Raw genomic sequence first — 14,128 nt, forward strand, 5'->3', positions numbered from 1 at the left:
AACGCTAGTAATGCTTTATTGATACAGGGACATAACTGTTTGAATACATTTAAAAATAATAATAAAGTAGTGAATGAGCTAGAAGTGTTCAATGGATAAGTCTCTAAAAGGAGATTTTCCTGGAGTTTTTGTTTCCTTCCCTGCCATGTGTGTACAACGTAATGTTTTAACCTGTTGTCCTTCCCTGCAATACCTGTCCTCACCAAAATGTGTAGCGTCTTTGCTCTGTCCTGAAGTTTTGTACCTGGTTAAACAGACGCGGTGAGGGAACGTCTTCTTTTCAGGGTCAAGCAGAAGTAAGGGTGCCTTTAAAACTGCGAGCTACTTTCTCATCTGTTCTAGTGGTCTCTCGGCTACTTTGAACCGGGCAAGATTGTTGGTTGTACCTACCGTTGTCTTTTATTTTTCTTTTTTTTTCTTTTTCCTTTTTTTTTTTTTTTTTTTTTTTTGCTTGCTGTTATTTTGCTCTCTGCTGCTGCTTTAGCAAATACCGGGGAGGATTAGCCTTTGGAGCCCTGCTTCAGACTTTCCAGCGTTCAGGGGCAGTAAGGCAATCATCATTCTCAGTAGTTTGAGTGTCAAGAGGATAACGCACGGCTGTGACTTTTAATTAAGGAGCTTATGCTCAGATGCTAGTAACTGCCCAGAGTATCCTGGTTTGTTAGAAACTGGTGGAATGTTACATACGGCTTATTTTGATAAACGAAACAAAAGGTTTAATTCGTGCTTTTTAATGCATAGGTAATGGAAAAGGAGGTGAATCAATTTACGGTGGCTATTTTAAAGGTAAGAGGAAATATGTCTTTGCGGATTCTTTGTTCAGTTCTGAGATAAACAGTTTTGATTCCCAAGCTACTTAATGCAAACAGGTCTACTTATAGATCACCTTTTGCATGAAACTAATGTTGCATGAGAATTATTTTTATATGCATGACTTTCAGATAATTTTTTTTGTAATATTTAACTTTAACTGACAATTAATTAAGGCTAACATTATTGGTTAAACATGACTTTCAGCATGGAGGTTAGGCAACTTTATTCATGAATAAACTCCTATCTTCCTGCCTAAAACTGTCAACATATTCTTTTGTTTATAGAGAATGTGGTCTTTTGCAAAATGAAAAGGTAAGAGACAAAAGCTCAGTAACACAAATTCAAACTCTGTTCCCTTGTACCCTCCCTAGTAAATATATAGACAACTGATACGTCCGTTTGTAGATGGATATCTGTGTTGCTTGGAGAAATGAAGAGTTCTGTGTCTAACCTTTCTGAGGGATAATGACTTACTCTGAGACAGAATACTGCCATAATTTCCAGCTCTAAATGGTTATTTCTTCTTTTGTTAATGTTCTTTTCCTCCCCTTCCCTATTCAAGGTTTGTATGCATAGTGTTTGTTTCTAAAAGTGTTTATTTATATGCTACACAAGTTATTTCACTTGCAAAGAATTTGTAAATAAAAGTACATTTACCTCTTTCTGAAATCTGTTGTTGGAAGGACAATGGTGAGTTTATAGAGTACTGGTTTAAAGACATACAATTCTTTCTTGCAAAAAACTCAAGTAGTTACTGGGGTATTCAAGTGTTAATAAAGGCCCTGTATTTATTGATGTAACACCCCGGGTTATGTATGTTTTGCAAGTAGCTCGGCATGGTTAAGTGCATGTCATGAAGTTTGTCTTAACCAGAGACATAGTTTGGTGTTGGGGTATTACAGCCTTTAGTCAGAAGGAAGTCTTGAATAGATCCATTTGCTAAGAAGTTGCTAGGGTTTGTTTCTAAAGGCAGTTGAGTGCTAAACATGCATCATTGTGTTTTGATGTGTAATCTTAAAAATAATGGCTTTGTACACTCAAATTACTATGTTTAGCTTTGAAAATGAACTTCAGAAGATCTGGTTTTACATTACGCTGTACAACCAGAAGTGCTCTTTAATTCACTAGAATATAAAATGCATGTTTAGTTTAGTCTTAATTGATTTTATACTTAGTTTGCAGGACGAACGTGTTCTTTAGTTTCTCATTCAGGTATCTAGGATTTTTTTTTCCCTTGTACGTTTTGAGACTTCCAGTTTTGATTTGATAGGTGGCTATCTTTTAATGTGCCATACCAAGGAAATAGCTTTTTCTCTAGATCTTTCTACCTGAGGCACTTGCTGTGTAAATAGCAGTATCATGTATGTTAAGTCTTGTTTTAGGTTGTAAGTCTGCCAACCTTGTTCTTATTCAGAAAATGCTGGATTTAAATCCAAGTCTATAAGCATCTAATGTTTATTGAAGACACTAATAATGACTTCAGATTTTTTTCATTAGAAATGTTTGCACTATATTTGAAACTTTTTCTTTAAGAAAGAATGCTTTCTATCTCATAACTGCTTCTACAGTAACTTTTGAGAGGCTTGTTTGAACTTGTTTTTTGTGTTTTCCAACCTGTCTGTGTTTCTTCAGCAGCAGCAGAATTTCTCCTTATAGCATCCATAAGTCACTAAGAAAATTAGACTTGCATTCCTAGTCAGGGAAAATCTGACAAACATGTTTTTTCTTCAAACAGATGAAAACTTTATTCTCAAACATGACAGAGCGTTCCTTTTGTCAATGGCAAACCGAGGGAAACATACCAATGGTTCCCAATTTTTCATGTGAGTAGATGTAATACGACAGTTGAGCTTTTCTTAAGCAGAGAAGCGCTGTTCATGAGAAAGATGGTATTGCTAAATTATCTATAACAATGTTATCCATCCGCTTTTAAATAGCGTTGAGGGGGTACCTGCAGTGTAAGATATAATAGGAAATGTTAGTTATCACAATTTGCTTGCATTCATTTGGATTAGAAGCTAGTGTTACATGGATGTTTCTTGTTCATTGCTTTTTTTACTCTAAAAATACGGCTTATGCAGTAAGTTCTTGGTGTCCAGAAAGTAGATTCTTTGGCTTTCTGTGTGCACCAACCAAATCTTCACAGTTTATTACCTGCAGATTACAATGCTGAGCATTGTATGCAAAAGGGAGTGAGATCTAGAGGTGGTTTATATGGTTTTGCATGTGCTCTTTAAAATATGATGGTTTGTGATTTATTTTTGGGGTGATTTGGGTTTGTGGTTTTTTTTTTTGAGGAGGGGAGGGATGATGAGTGGGGGTTTTGTTTGTTGGTTTGGGTGTGGTTTTTTTTATTTTGGAGTGTTTGTTCCTGCAGACACTTCTGTATTGCTGCATATTCCTGTTTACTTGTGCGTATACCAACCTCTTTGGTACCAACACTATGTAAAATTATGTGCTGATAATCGGGTTTTTCCTTCATTACCTAAAAAATCCCCCCTCCCTTCTAGTGTGTACCATATTCTGTTAAATTGTAGAAGGTGCATGACTCCACAATCAATAGATACTCAGGTCCGATATGTCAGGGTCTTCTGGTTAAAGTAGTTGTGTTCTAGGTTCTGTATTAAACTTGCTAATTTTTATGTGATTATTTCTCCTGTTAACCCCCTTTTTAAAAATTGCCTTCTGTTAATTATAACAGTTTGTATTTGGAAAGATCTGGATTATAACTTTGGGCTTGTGCTGAGAAGAACTTTGTGAAATGATAGTGGTGTTTTCAAAAGTAAATTTTAGTGTAGTTATTTAGGTAGAAATACTGCTTTTTCTTTGCCATCTTTCTTGAGGGATAAGAATGAATGGCGCTTCACTGTCTTCAGTAAAGGAGTAAATCTCCTCGAGAATCTTTCTTTTTCTCTTTGCCTGAAAGATCTTCAGTATGATATGATGAAGTTCAGATAAGAGACATTTTTAGGTCTCTTCCTAAAGAATGCCCTAAAAATGGAAAATGAATAGGAACAGAGGAGGAAATTTTTCACAGTTACTGCTGTTCTGACTTTCCGTAGAGATTAAAAAAAAAAAACAATATCAAAGCACAAAATCAAAAAAACCGAAACTTGTTTACTTGTTTTCTGTTACTTTCAAACCAAATTTTAGATATTGTGCTTCCTTACAGGAAATATGAGTGGATATATGTACCCATTAATATGGAAAACAATCTATATAGAAAAAAACTTTGTGGTTTAATAAGCTCTTTGCAAGACATTGGTTCGCTGTTCATTACTTTGTGACTTATCTTTTGGTTCTCTTGTCATAATTTTCCATTTTTAAGCTTATCTGAACAATATACATGAAAACTTAATGATGTCACATCAGTCAAGAAGCTGTCATTTGAGGGCTCTAAAGTTTCTTTTCTCTCCTGCATTTGATTCTGAGGTCGTCTGCTTTCCCTTACGCTTAGTAGACTCAGCTTACTTGTTCAGTTGATTTAAGAGATGAACACCTTGTCTCCCTCCACGCACCAAAGCAACTGAAGGTTGTGTTAGATGCTAAATTATAATTTACACGGGACAATAAAATGAACAGTATTTAAGAGCACTTTGATCAAATACAGAAGTATTTTGAAAGATGCAGATTTCCTCAAAACTGTTTTTTCCTAAAATCACTGTAAAGAGAAAGTGTTAGTTCGGTGGGAATTCAGGCTGAGTAAGATGCCTAAACGTAGTCATCTCCCTGTAAGCTAGATTCACCTCAGCTGCTTGTAGGAATCCAAAACCATTTTTAGGGTCCTGGGGTGTCCTGCTTGGCCTTCAGCTGCTGGGAGAGAAGGGTGTGGGTGTTCTGAAGGTCCTATGTCCTACCTGCCTGCCCCATGCAGATCTCTTGGATGTCCTGTGGTGTCTTAAATGTCATCAGCTTGCCCTAGAGTCAGGCAAGCAAATGAAGCCCAGGAGTAAACTCCCAGTATAACTGGTAAAGGTTCAGGTGGGCTGCTGTCGAAGTCTTCATAGCACGCGCTAATGCTCTAGACTTCTGTGACCCTCTTGACCAGGGCCTTTTTCATTTTACCGCATGCAGACATGTAATACTGTTTGAGACGCCATTGGGAACCCCAAGACAGAGCGTGCAAATATGATGTGGCATGTACAAGACACCCTGCGCTCCTGGAGAAGCAGCTGGAAGCCGGGCAGGATGCAGCAGGGTGGCTCAGGATGCCCATGTGTTGGCAACTGAGCGTTCTCCCTAGACCTGACCAGCAGCTGGGATGCCTGGCTCGCTTGCAGATGCCTTTGCTGTATTCAAGTTTATGTGTTTAAGCTGAAGCCTGCCCTTGGCCTCCAGTAGTGCAGCTGATCCTGGGAAGGAATAGAATCGCTGAATCCCTACAGAAGCCACCGAGGCTGCTCGTAAAGGCAGGTGTGTGCGTGTCCAAGCAGTTGCAAAGTCAGGTTCCTGTTTGATAACTCAGTCTGAGCGTGGGCAAGGATGGATGGTGAAACGTGTAGTTCAACAGTCGTCTTGTGTAGTTGTTTAATGGTGGAACTTGGTTTCTGCTTCATAACATGGAGAGTTTGAATTTCGAAACTCAAAGTAAGAATCAGCTGCTAAAGCCTTTTTCTAGGGAGTTTCTGGCTGGTCTCTAAAATGCAGTATATTAAAGCAGTTAGTCTTGCTTGGTGACATTTGTCTGATTACTTTAGGGAATGTACTGTGCATCTATACAGCTTGTCTTCAGTAAAATATGTTTGTTTCCTACAGTGGTGTACTTTAAGCTGAAATTAAAATGTGTTCCTTAGAAGAATGTTTGGTTATTCAGTAGTTTGTCATTAGGAAAAATGTTCTTCAAATGTGTAACCTGAAGATTGTGTGAAAGGCTGTCTTCAGTGGCAGACTTTAGACTTTTTTTTTTTTTTAATAGCTTGAAAAAGTTTAATTTCTGTTGCTTAGATTTATAGAGAGGGAAATCATTCATCTCCAGCTGAACATCTTTAGATGTTTGCATTTTTTCTCATAGATAACTTCAGGGATGAGAACTCTGTATTTCTCTATTGTACACGTCTAATGTACCCGATAAGGAGTGCAAATAAGTTATTTTCTTTTCTATAAGTATTTGTCCAAGCAGGGCTAAAATAATAGCAAAAATCCTGACTGTAACAGTTTTGCTTGCTCATCAGAAGTGCTTTCCCTGCTGAGCACAGAAAAGTGTCATTTGGAGTAACTAGTCTGTACAGAAAGTAATTAGGCAGCGAATATTCATTTGACAGACTGCACTAACACACTGGTCGCAGCAAGACTCTACGCAATGCCTAAAAATTGTTTCAAGTAGAGCAACAGAGGTCAGTTTGACTTGAAATAGAAGCTCCAGGCTAATCTTAATGTTAAACGAGCATCTGACCAATCCTAAAGAATCAGCTTTCCTTGATTCATTGGGAATTTCTCTGGCAGGAGTGAATTTGAAGCATTTGTAAGCAACGATAGAGAACGGGACACGGAAGAGACAGTGTAAGTATTGTTAGGAGGCTCCATGAGGCCAGCGTAAAAAGAATGAACATAAATTAAAGCACTGGTAGAAACTGGCAGGATGCAAAAGTGAACAGAGAATCAGAAGTGTGTGTGTACATAATGTCAGAAGTGCTATGTTTAATGCTCGTTGGCTAATTTTCCCCACTTCTTATTTTTTTTCTTACTTGATTAGGAGGAACAGTTGGATTGAAAGGAGAAAGTTTTTCATGCACAGGCACTTTAAATAGGCCAAGTCTATTCACGCGTGTGTCTAAAATATTTCCTAGTCTGAAGAAAAGCATCTTGTTGAAATCCAGCAGAAAGGATAGAGAGACTATCCCTTTAGAATGTTTGGATTTGTGAAGTGTTGGAATTTCAATTTTCTGTACCCAAAGGGATCTGTTGTAGCATTTTGTTGCAGACTTGCATCGAAGACAGTTGTGAAGTACCAGTGTGTAATTTAGCTATTTGTGTTTTCAGAGAGCACCACTATTAATTTGCTTCCTTTCTGTGAATAACTTCTATTAGAACCATCAGTTATTTAGCAAGTGTTCTAAACACCACCTGAGTGTGTTCATCTTCTTTTTAATTATCCTGTTTCCATGTTGGTACTCAGCTACAGAATCCCTAGGATGGGGTAGAGGTTGACAGCAACCGCTCCAGAATCATCTTCCTTTTTCTCCACGTGCCAGTATCTGTTCTGAACTGCTGCCGAAAAGGTTGTTGTTAGTTATTGGGGGAGTCCGTCTAGAGCATTGCACAAATATAGCTGATGACTTTAGGTCCCTGATTTAGCGCCGAGGGAGGGAGTAGTCGGCCTGTTCTTGGATGTTCCAGCTCAGTGGCTCTGTCACTTGTTGGGCGACGTTCTTGCGACGTTCTTGCGCGATGTGTTCCGCTTCTCAGGCGAGCTGAGCTGATAACGGTATCTCGTCTCTTTAGAGCGACTCCCTCGTGCCTGTAGCCACGGCTGACCTGCTAGGAAGGGAAGCTGCAATACAAAATAAGTGCAACTCATGTGAAAATGAGTATATGAAGTACTGTTTAGTGAGACTCCTGAGCCTACAAATGCTTGCATGGGCTTAGCTTTGCTTCAGTTGTCATACAAAATCTGTCAAGCTACGCTTGCTAGAAAAATAGAAGTGACTGCAGAGTGAAGCATAAAGAAAACAATAGAAGGCAAAAAAAAAGTAACCAGGCTCTTTGTTGTCATTGGGAAGTTTTGTGTAATAATTAATTTATGGCCTTGTTATTTAGCCGTGTAGTTTACTGAGGAAGACGTCCCTGTTACAATTTATTGAGGCTGTTTTACTGCTAGATTTGTTTTTTGTTTTTTTTTTCCACATTGAGGGTATTGTTGGTTTAACGTGTCTCTTAAGCTCTGCTTTCATGCTCAAAACTAAATAGCTTTTTTGTTTTAATAGTATTTTTAATGTGTGGTGCTATGCCTAGTTACTAAATTCCAGCAAACTAACCACTTTGATCTGCTAAATGAAGGATAAAATAAATTGTCTTTTTTGTTTAGATTTTACAAATTATTTCTGGATGTTACCATCTTACTAAAAGTGGTTCCTTTTCTAAGTCTTTTTAGTGTCCCAAAGCAGGTATTTTTCTAATCAACAGTTGTGGTTTTTTTCTTACTGTGAGTGAGTTACCTTTGAGCGAGTTTTGAACAGTTGACAGTAGTATAAAAACCTAAAAATTTCAAGTGAAAGGGGTTGACACTACATTGTCTTTTAGCAAAAGTGGTATATGTGCACTGATCACACAAGCAGGTCCCAGAACTAATCGTTTATTTGGGAGGAAAAAATACAGATAAGCTGAGCGGATCATACAGTTTTAAAACATTGCTGCTGTTCAGAATTATACCAGAGCGAAAGAACGGTGTTAGTTGGTGCATTTTTTTGTCTTTTTTACATCTGCAGTGTGTTTGTTTTGCTATAATTCTGAACGGGAGCAATCTAATAGCAACGCGCATAGTTTGGAGAAAACACTTATTTCTCTGAGTTGTAGAAAGGCTTCATAGTAGAAAGAAGATGTCAGCTAATGATGAAGCGTATGAAGCTGTAGCCTTACTGTCTTAACACATTTCGTATGTAAATGAAAATGTTGACGCTGTGGTGTGCCATCGTGTGAAGGTCCATACTGAGGACGGGATTCAGCAGAGCGTTTGAACACCTCCGTAACTGCAAGCACCTGAATAAACCCATTGAAATCAGTTATTCACTTGCTTAAAGCTACGTGTGTGTTCTGATGCTTTGGCTGGATGAAGACTTCGAGGGGAGCGGGAGGATTCTCTTTTCTAACCATTTCTCTTTGTGATGGCGTATGCAAGCAGGTTATGTCTATAGGTTTCTTTTTGGTTTTAAGGAGAACTTGCTGTAGTTTTCAAAGTACCTTGTATTCTAAAGAAAATTTAGAGCCCTCTTTTAGGCATCCTTGTTCTGCATACAACTTGATTTAATATTAATTTTAAACTTGTATTTAATAAAACATAGACTCAGTTTTGTCTGAAAATGTATTACAATTTATTTCTGCCATTTTTGTGTAAAATTTACAGAAACAGTGTTACATCGTGCGCTCCAAAGGTAATGTCTCATTCCTCTAAGGCTGTGTCCTTTCCTTTTCTTCTTTCTGTTTTTATCTTTCTTGTTTTTCTGATCATATTGTTATGTGCATTGAATCCTTTGTTAGGACTGAGGTTCTTGGGGGGTGGACGGTAACGTGCTTTTGTCAAAAACATGCTTTTACCTTCAGTAGTCTCTTAAACCAATTTACTTTAAACTTGAGTGAAGAAAGGTATTTGTCCTTCTGTAAATAACTTGGATAATACTATATATTGCAAGGTGGATTTTGAATGTTTTAAATGATAAATGTTCTGTATAGAAATGTTTGAATATTGCTTAGGAGGAGGAACTCATCGTAACTCTGGGGTTCTGTAGCACAGAGGCAGCAAGCAGGTTTTCTCCCGGTGAAGTTACCAAGCCAAAGCAAATGTTCAAGGATTGAAAGGCAGAGCATGTGCAGAAAACTCTGAAGTGGTCTTTTAAAGTGCAAAGGCACAATGAGGAGCTGGGGTTCCGCTTCCTATAGGAAGTCTGTGGAGTCACCTAACTCCTTGTCAGGCATCCGAAAAGTTTTCTTCTCGGTTAATGCTTTTCCTTGTGTTTTCACTACATGAACAAGTGGATGAAAAAAATCCTGTGCGTTTCATCTATCAAACTGCCAGTGTAGTGAAAGAAACCTCTACGTGGGTTTTCATGTACCGGCTATCCCTTTCCTTACTGATTGAGGATTAGCGTAAAGAAAGGACACGCTTAGGTAATTTGCTGGATTGGTCTTCAAGTGCGGCTGCTGCATGGCAGGAGCGCGTTACTGCAGCGTTCCTATCAAGTGTGTTTCTAGCTAATACTAAGCACGAAGTCTTGTTTACTGTCGTTTTCATTGAAGTAAACCGCATCTATTTCTTCACTACTTTAAATCAGCTTTGTAGTTAAGCCCACTTAAACGTTTACTTAACAGCAGGTTGTTAATGTAGTTAACTTTTGCTTCTGGATCTTCAAAAGCCGTAAGAATTTTACTGCTTGTAGCAATATGTTATATTAGCGAGGGGAAAAAACCGAAGAACACCCCCTACTACTGAGAAGTGAAATGTCGTCTTGATAGCGTTTCTCTCCCTGTGTTAAGCCAGAGACATTTTCTGTGTTATTTAGCATTACAGAAGTGGAAGGTCTGGTTGGCATTTGGAGCTTAAAAAAAAAAATAATCAAGAGCATAAACACTCCTGATTTACAGTTCCAGCGTCTGGCAGGCGTTCCTGCACCGCAGTGTTGTGTGACCCGATAGTTCAGAACTCGAGTGAAGATACGTGCTTCAAACGTAGCATTTTATTATAGCAGTGAAAAACCGACTTATTGTACCACGTCTGTGGTGGTGTGCGGTTAGAAAAAGCATCTGTCATTTCTTACTTTGAGAGAGGGAAGGTAGCTGGAAGAAGGCTAGGAAGGCAAAATAGTGCCTGGGGAGGAGAGAGGAAGAATGTTTTAAAATATTAAAAGAACTTCAAATGCAAATTATCTTGACTTCTATTTTTTTTTTGCTCCCCCAATATATAAGCACGTTCTGATGTCCTTTACTGTATTTTTCCATGTAGCAAGGTTCCCTGTGCAACATTAATGCAGGCTTAGTTGTAGAAGTAGTTTTCTTTCCTTTTTGGAAGAGGATAGAGAGAGATACGAGGTCGTAGCATTCTCATCAACAAGGTGAATCCTAACACATAATTCTGTGTGCACAGCCTTGAATATTCCAGTTTGAAGTCAGCTCCGAAATCTGGCCGAACTCCACATGCCTTTTAGGCTGGCGTACGGAGTTAATCCAGCCGCATTGCTCCGGCAGGTTAGAAACAGGTGGGAAGCTGCAGAAGAGGGAGGGAGTCTGTGCTGGTCAGAGCAGTAAGCTGTGGGGTAGCGAGAACGTCTGCCGTTGCTGTGGGGAAGCCTGGTGAGCTTAGGAGCAGGAGTGCTGTAGTCTTGGTGGTTCAAGGCAGAGGTGTTGCTTTGTGGTCCGAGGCACGAGGCCAATCGAGGACACGGAGGGGGAAAAAAAACAGCAGGGGGAGGAAGCAAAGAATTTATCACGATAACTCTGTTGGGTTTTTTTTAGCAAACTGACTTTAAAGTGATCTTGTACTGCAAGAACCTAACAATTTCAGAAACATTTAAATTCCATTAGTTGCCCAATATTTATTGCCAAATTGTATCTTCTCTGTGACTAAAAATGTTAGCGAGTTATATTTGGATGTGAGTTTAAAGACAGTAATTTGAAGATTGTTTATTGCATGCATAGAATGATACTTGGTACAACTTTTAAGTATGCATAGTTAGCTAAACTTCAAAAAAATTTCATGTAAATGTTTAAAAAAGCCTGTGTGTATAATCTGTAAAGTTTTTTTTCAATTCCATGTGTGTAACTGAATTTTTTCACTATTTTTTGTCTTACCTTCACCTCCTTTTTTTTTTTTCTATGCCATTCTCCTCCTTTACTTCATCTGAATCCCTGATTATTTTTTTTTTTACCATCTTACCATCTTGCTGTTTGTCAAACAGAACAACAAAACCTGCTCCTCATCTCGATGGGTAAGAATCCTTTATAGTTTCTCCAGTGGTGGCTAAAATTTGAAGGTTGTAAGTCTTCACATGTTATTTTGAAAGCAGACAACAGTGGGGAAACAAATTCTTAATTCTCTGAAAGACTGGGCAATAGAATAAGATAAAGAGCAAAAGTTTAAGTTCTATAAATATTTCAAGTTGCAAATTATTTCCTAAAGTTGGTCAAAAACTTGGAAGGTCTTGAATCCCGACATTCGTTTCTTTAAAACTGGTTGCTGCCCTCTGTCCAATAAAGCAGTGAGTTGAAATGTCAAGTGTAATGTGTTTGGATAGTACTCTTTTTTTTTTATGTGGCATATTTTTATCCCCAAAATATATGAGTATATGTGGAAGTAGAGGTTATGGGGCAAATGGAAGAAGGACAGAGAAATGTGGTATGGTAGAACAAAACTGGGGATTCCTTAGTTAAAATTCTCCCTGCAATGCGAGTGGGAATTTGTATGCTGAGTTTGTTTACACTGATAAATTCTGCTTCTCTAGGGAAAACTGCACTTCTTTGTCATCTTTATATATGGACTCTTGATCTCTCTATTGCATGATATTTTAAAAATAGAAGGATGGATTAGAAATAATTATCTGATTATCCTGCCCATGTAGAAGAGAGTAGAGTGACATCAGATTGAACTGGAGTGGACCCCTCTTTCATGTCACATGAGACCTTAACATAGTTGTAAATGTAAAAATAATAAAAAGCTTATTTTTAAGTTTAATGTATTTTAAGAGTCAGATGATGCCATGGAAGCTGAATGTTTCTGTGTCAGAATGACTTTTTAAATCTGAAATTCACTGGAAAATAATTACAGCAATATATAAATGTTTGTACTTCCCAAATGTTTTATTTCTGCAGTGTTCATGTTGTCTTTGGACTGGTTATTTCTGGTTTTGAAGTAATAGAACAAATAGAAAATCTGAAAACTGATACTGCAAGTAGGCCCTATGCTGATGTACGAGTTATTGACTGTGGGGTGCTTGTTACAAAATCAGCAAAAGATGGTAAGCATACGTATACCTGAACTTCATCGAATTGCTTTCAGAGAGTATAAAAATTATGCCAGCATCTAGAAGTCAGTATGGTAAATCCCTAGAATCTTAATTAAATCTTACAAGCCTTTAAAACTTAGGTCTTGCTGTAGGTGAAGGAAGGCACAGCAAGGGAGAAGGTTTTCTGACCTAGACCTTTCTGCCTTGGAAAACATATGCCTGCTTCCTGTTCACCGTAATTAATACATGAGGTTAATATGACATCCTCAAGAAGTAATTAGAACTTATTTTTCTGAGTTTGGAAGCTGGAGATACAAACATAATCTTTTCTTGAAGTTGAATTTTGTGTGGTTTCCAAAAGTTTATTTTAAGATCGTATAACATTAATAGATGCAGTATATGTAGTTAACATAATTTTCCTCTTCGTGAGAATTCATAGGAAATAAATTATCTTAAAAATATGTTTGGACATTTGCTGTAGAGTAGCAGAGTGTTATTAGTTTGAGTTTTCTGCTTTGCTTTTGACTTTTCTTAAGGATAACGTGGTTATTTATGTCCTTTAGAGAAAGTCAAGAGGATAGATAATGTGTAAGTATGAGGATGCAGAAAGGAGAGAAAGACAAAGATTTAGAAATGAGACATGTACGGCTGAGGCTAACTCGTTCTTAAACTTTGTTCTGTAACCTGTACATTGCTTTCTAAAGAAACTGATTTTTTTTTTTTTTTTTTTTACTGTGAATGGTCTTTGCTTATCCATGTGTTCTGTTCTAACCGAAAGATGTGAATTCAGTGTTATAACCTAAAATGCATTTTCAAAGGAGAAAAGCGGGGGAGCTCTCCTTCTTAAAATTATACTTACTCCTTAGCCTTCCTTTGTGTTAGCTTGGCACAAGTTAATGTTCAGCTTCAGTTATAAACTTACTGTTATTATGTTGTTAATACTGTGTATTAATTTAAAAATATTTTGGCTTTGCAGTGGTGTGTTGTCTTATATGGTGCAAGTTGTGCATGGAAGTTGTTACAGTTCATTGCAGCTGAAGGAATTTTTTTACAACTATCTTTGCTAGAAAATATTTGTATCATTTTATTGGTACGTGTATAGATTGGACACAATTAAATGACTTTTTATTATTGGACTTTAATGCAACTCATTGTGACAAAAGTTCCCAGAGCTCCTCTGAAGCAGTACACATGTGGATTTATACATATATAAAATTGTCTGGTTTGTGCTGTATGTATACACACTGCAAACGCATGCACACGTACACACTGTAAATATAAAATGTCTGTTTTAAGCTTTGGAGAAGAAGAAGAAAGTATGTTCTGATTCAGAAGCTTCAGACTCCTCTTCCAGTGCATCAAGCTCTTCAGAAACTTCATCTGAAAGTGAAGACGAGAATGAAAGAAGCAGAAGAAGAAAGCGTAAAAGAAGAGCTAAACCCAAACAATCCAGAAAGAGAAGAAAGGAAGAGAGGAAGAAAGAGGATCCAAGGTGCAAGCGAATCTCAAACCAAAGACGGTGACTAGTGTCTTAAATTTAAGAATTTCAGAGAAATCTGGGCAATTCTACTTTTTTTTCCCTTAAGTACTCAAGCAATGAATATGAAGGTGCTTTTATTCTATAAGTTTGGATTTTGATTTTTAAAAACAAAGCTAAACAAACATAA

General features: G+C 37.6%; 1 protein-coding gene across 10 annotated transcripts in view; it reads left to right on the forward strand.

Moving 5' to 3' along the window:
* NKTR (natural killer cell triggering receptor) overlaps positions 1–14,128 on the forward strand; it is a 44,795-nt gene that overhangs the window by 16,805 nt on the left and 13,862 nt on the right. For 5 of the 10 annotated variants that reach the window (XM_075419884.1, XM_075419887.1, XM_075419883.1 and 2 more), the window contains exons 5-9: positions 742–786; positions 2,549–2,636; positions 11,418–11,447; positions 12,328–12,473; positions 13,758–13,980. In XM_075419884.1, the coding sequence (XP_075275999.1) occupies positions 742–786; positions 2,549–2,636; positions 11,418–11,447; positions 12,328–12,473; positions 13,758–13,980 (532 nt within the window). Of the gene's footprint in view, positions 1–741; positions 787–1,097; positions 1,126–2,548; positions 2,637–8,882; positions 8,901–9,051; positions 10,719–11,417; positions 11,448–12,327; positions 12,474–13,757; positions 13,981–14,128 lie in introns of those variants that run through there. The other 5 variants (XM_075419888.1, XM_075419889.1, XM_075419891.1 and 2 more) reach the window with 4 other exon arrangements.

The sequence above is a fragment of the Opisthocomus hoazin genome, chromosome 4 (assembly GCF_030867145.1).
Source record: "Opisthocomus hoazin isolate bOpiHoa1 chromosome 4, bOpiHoa1.hap1, whole genome shotgun sequence".
NCBI lineage: Eukaryota > Metazoa > Chordata > Aves > Opisthocomiformes > Opisthocomidae > Opisthocomus > Opisthocomus hoazin.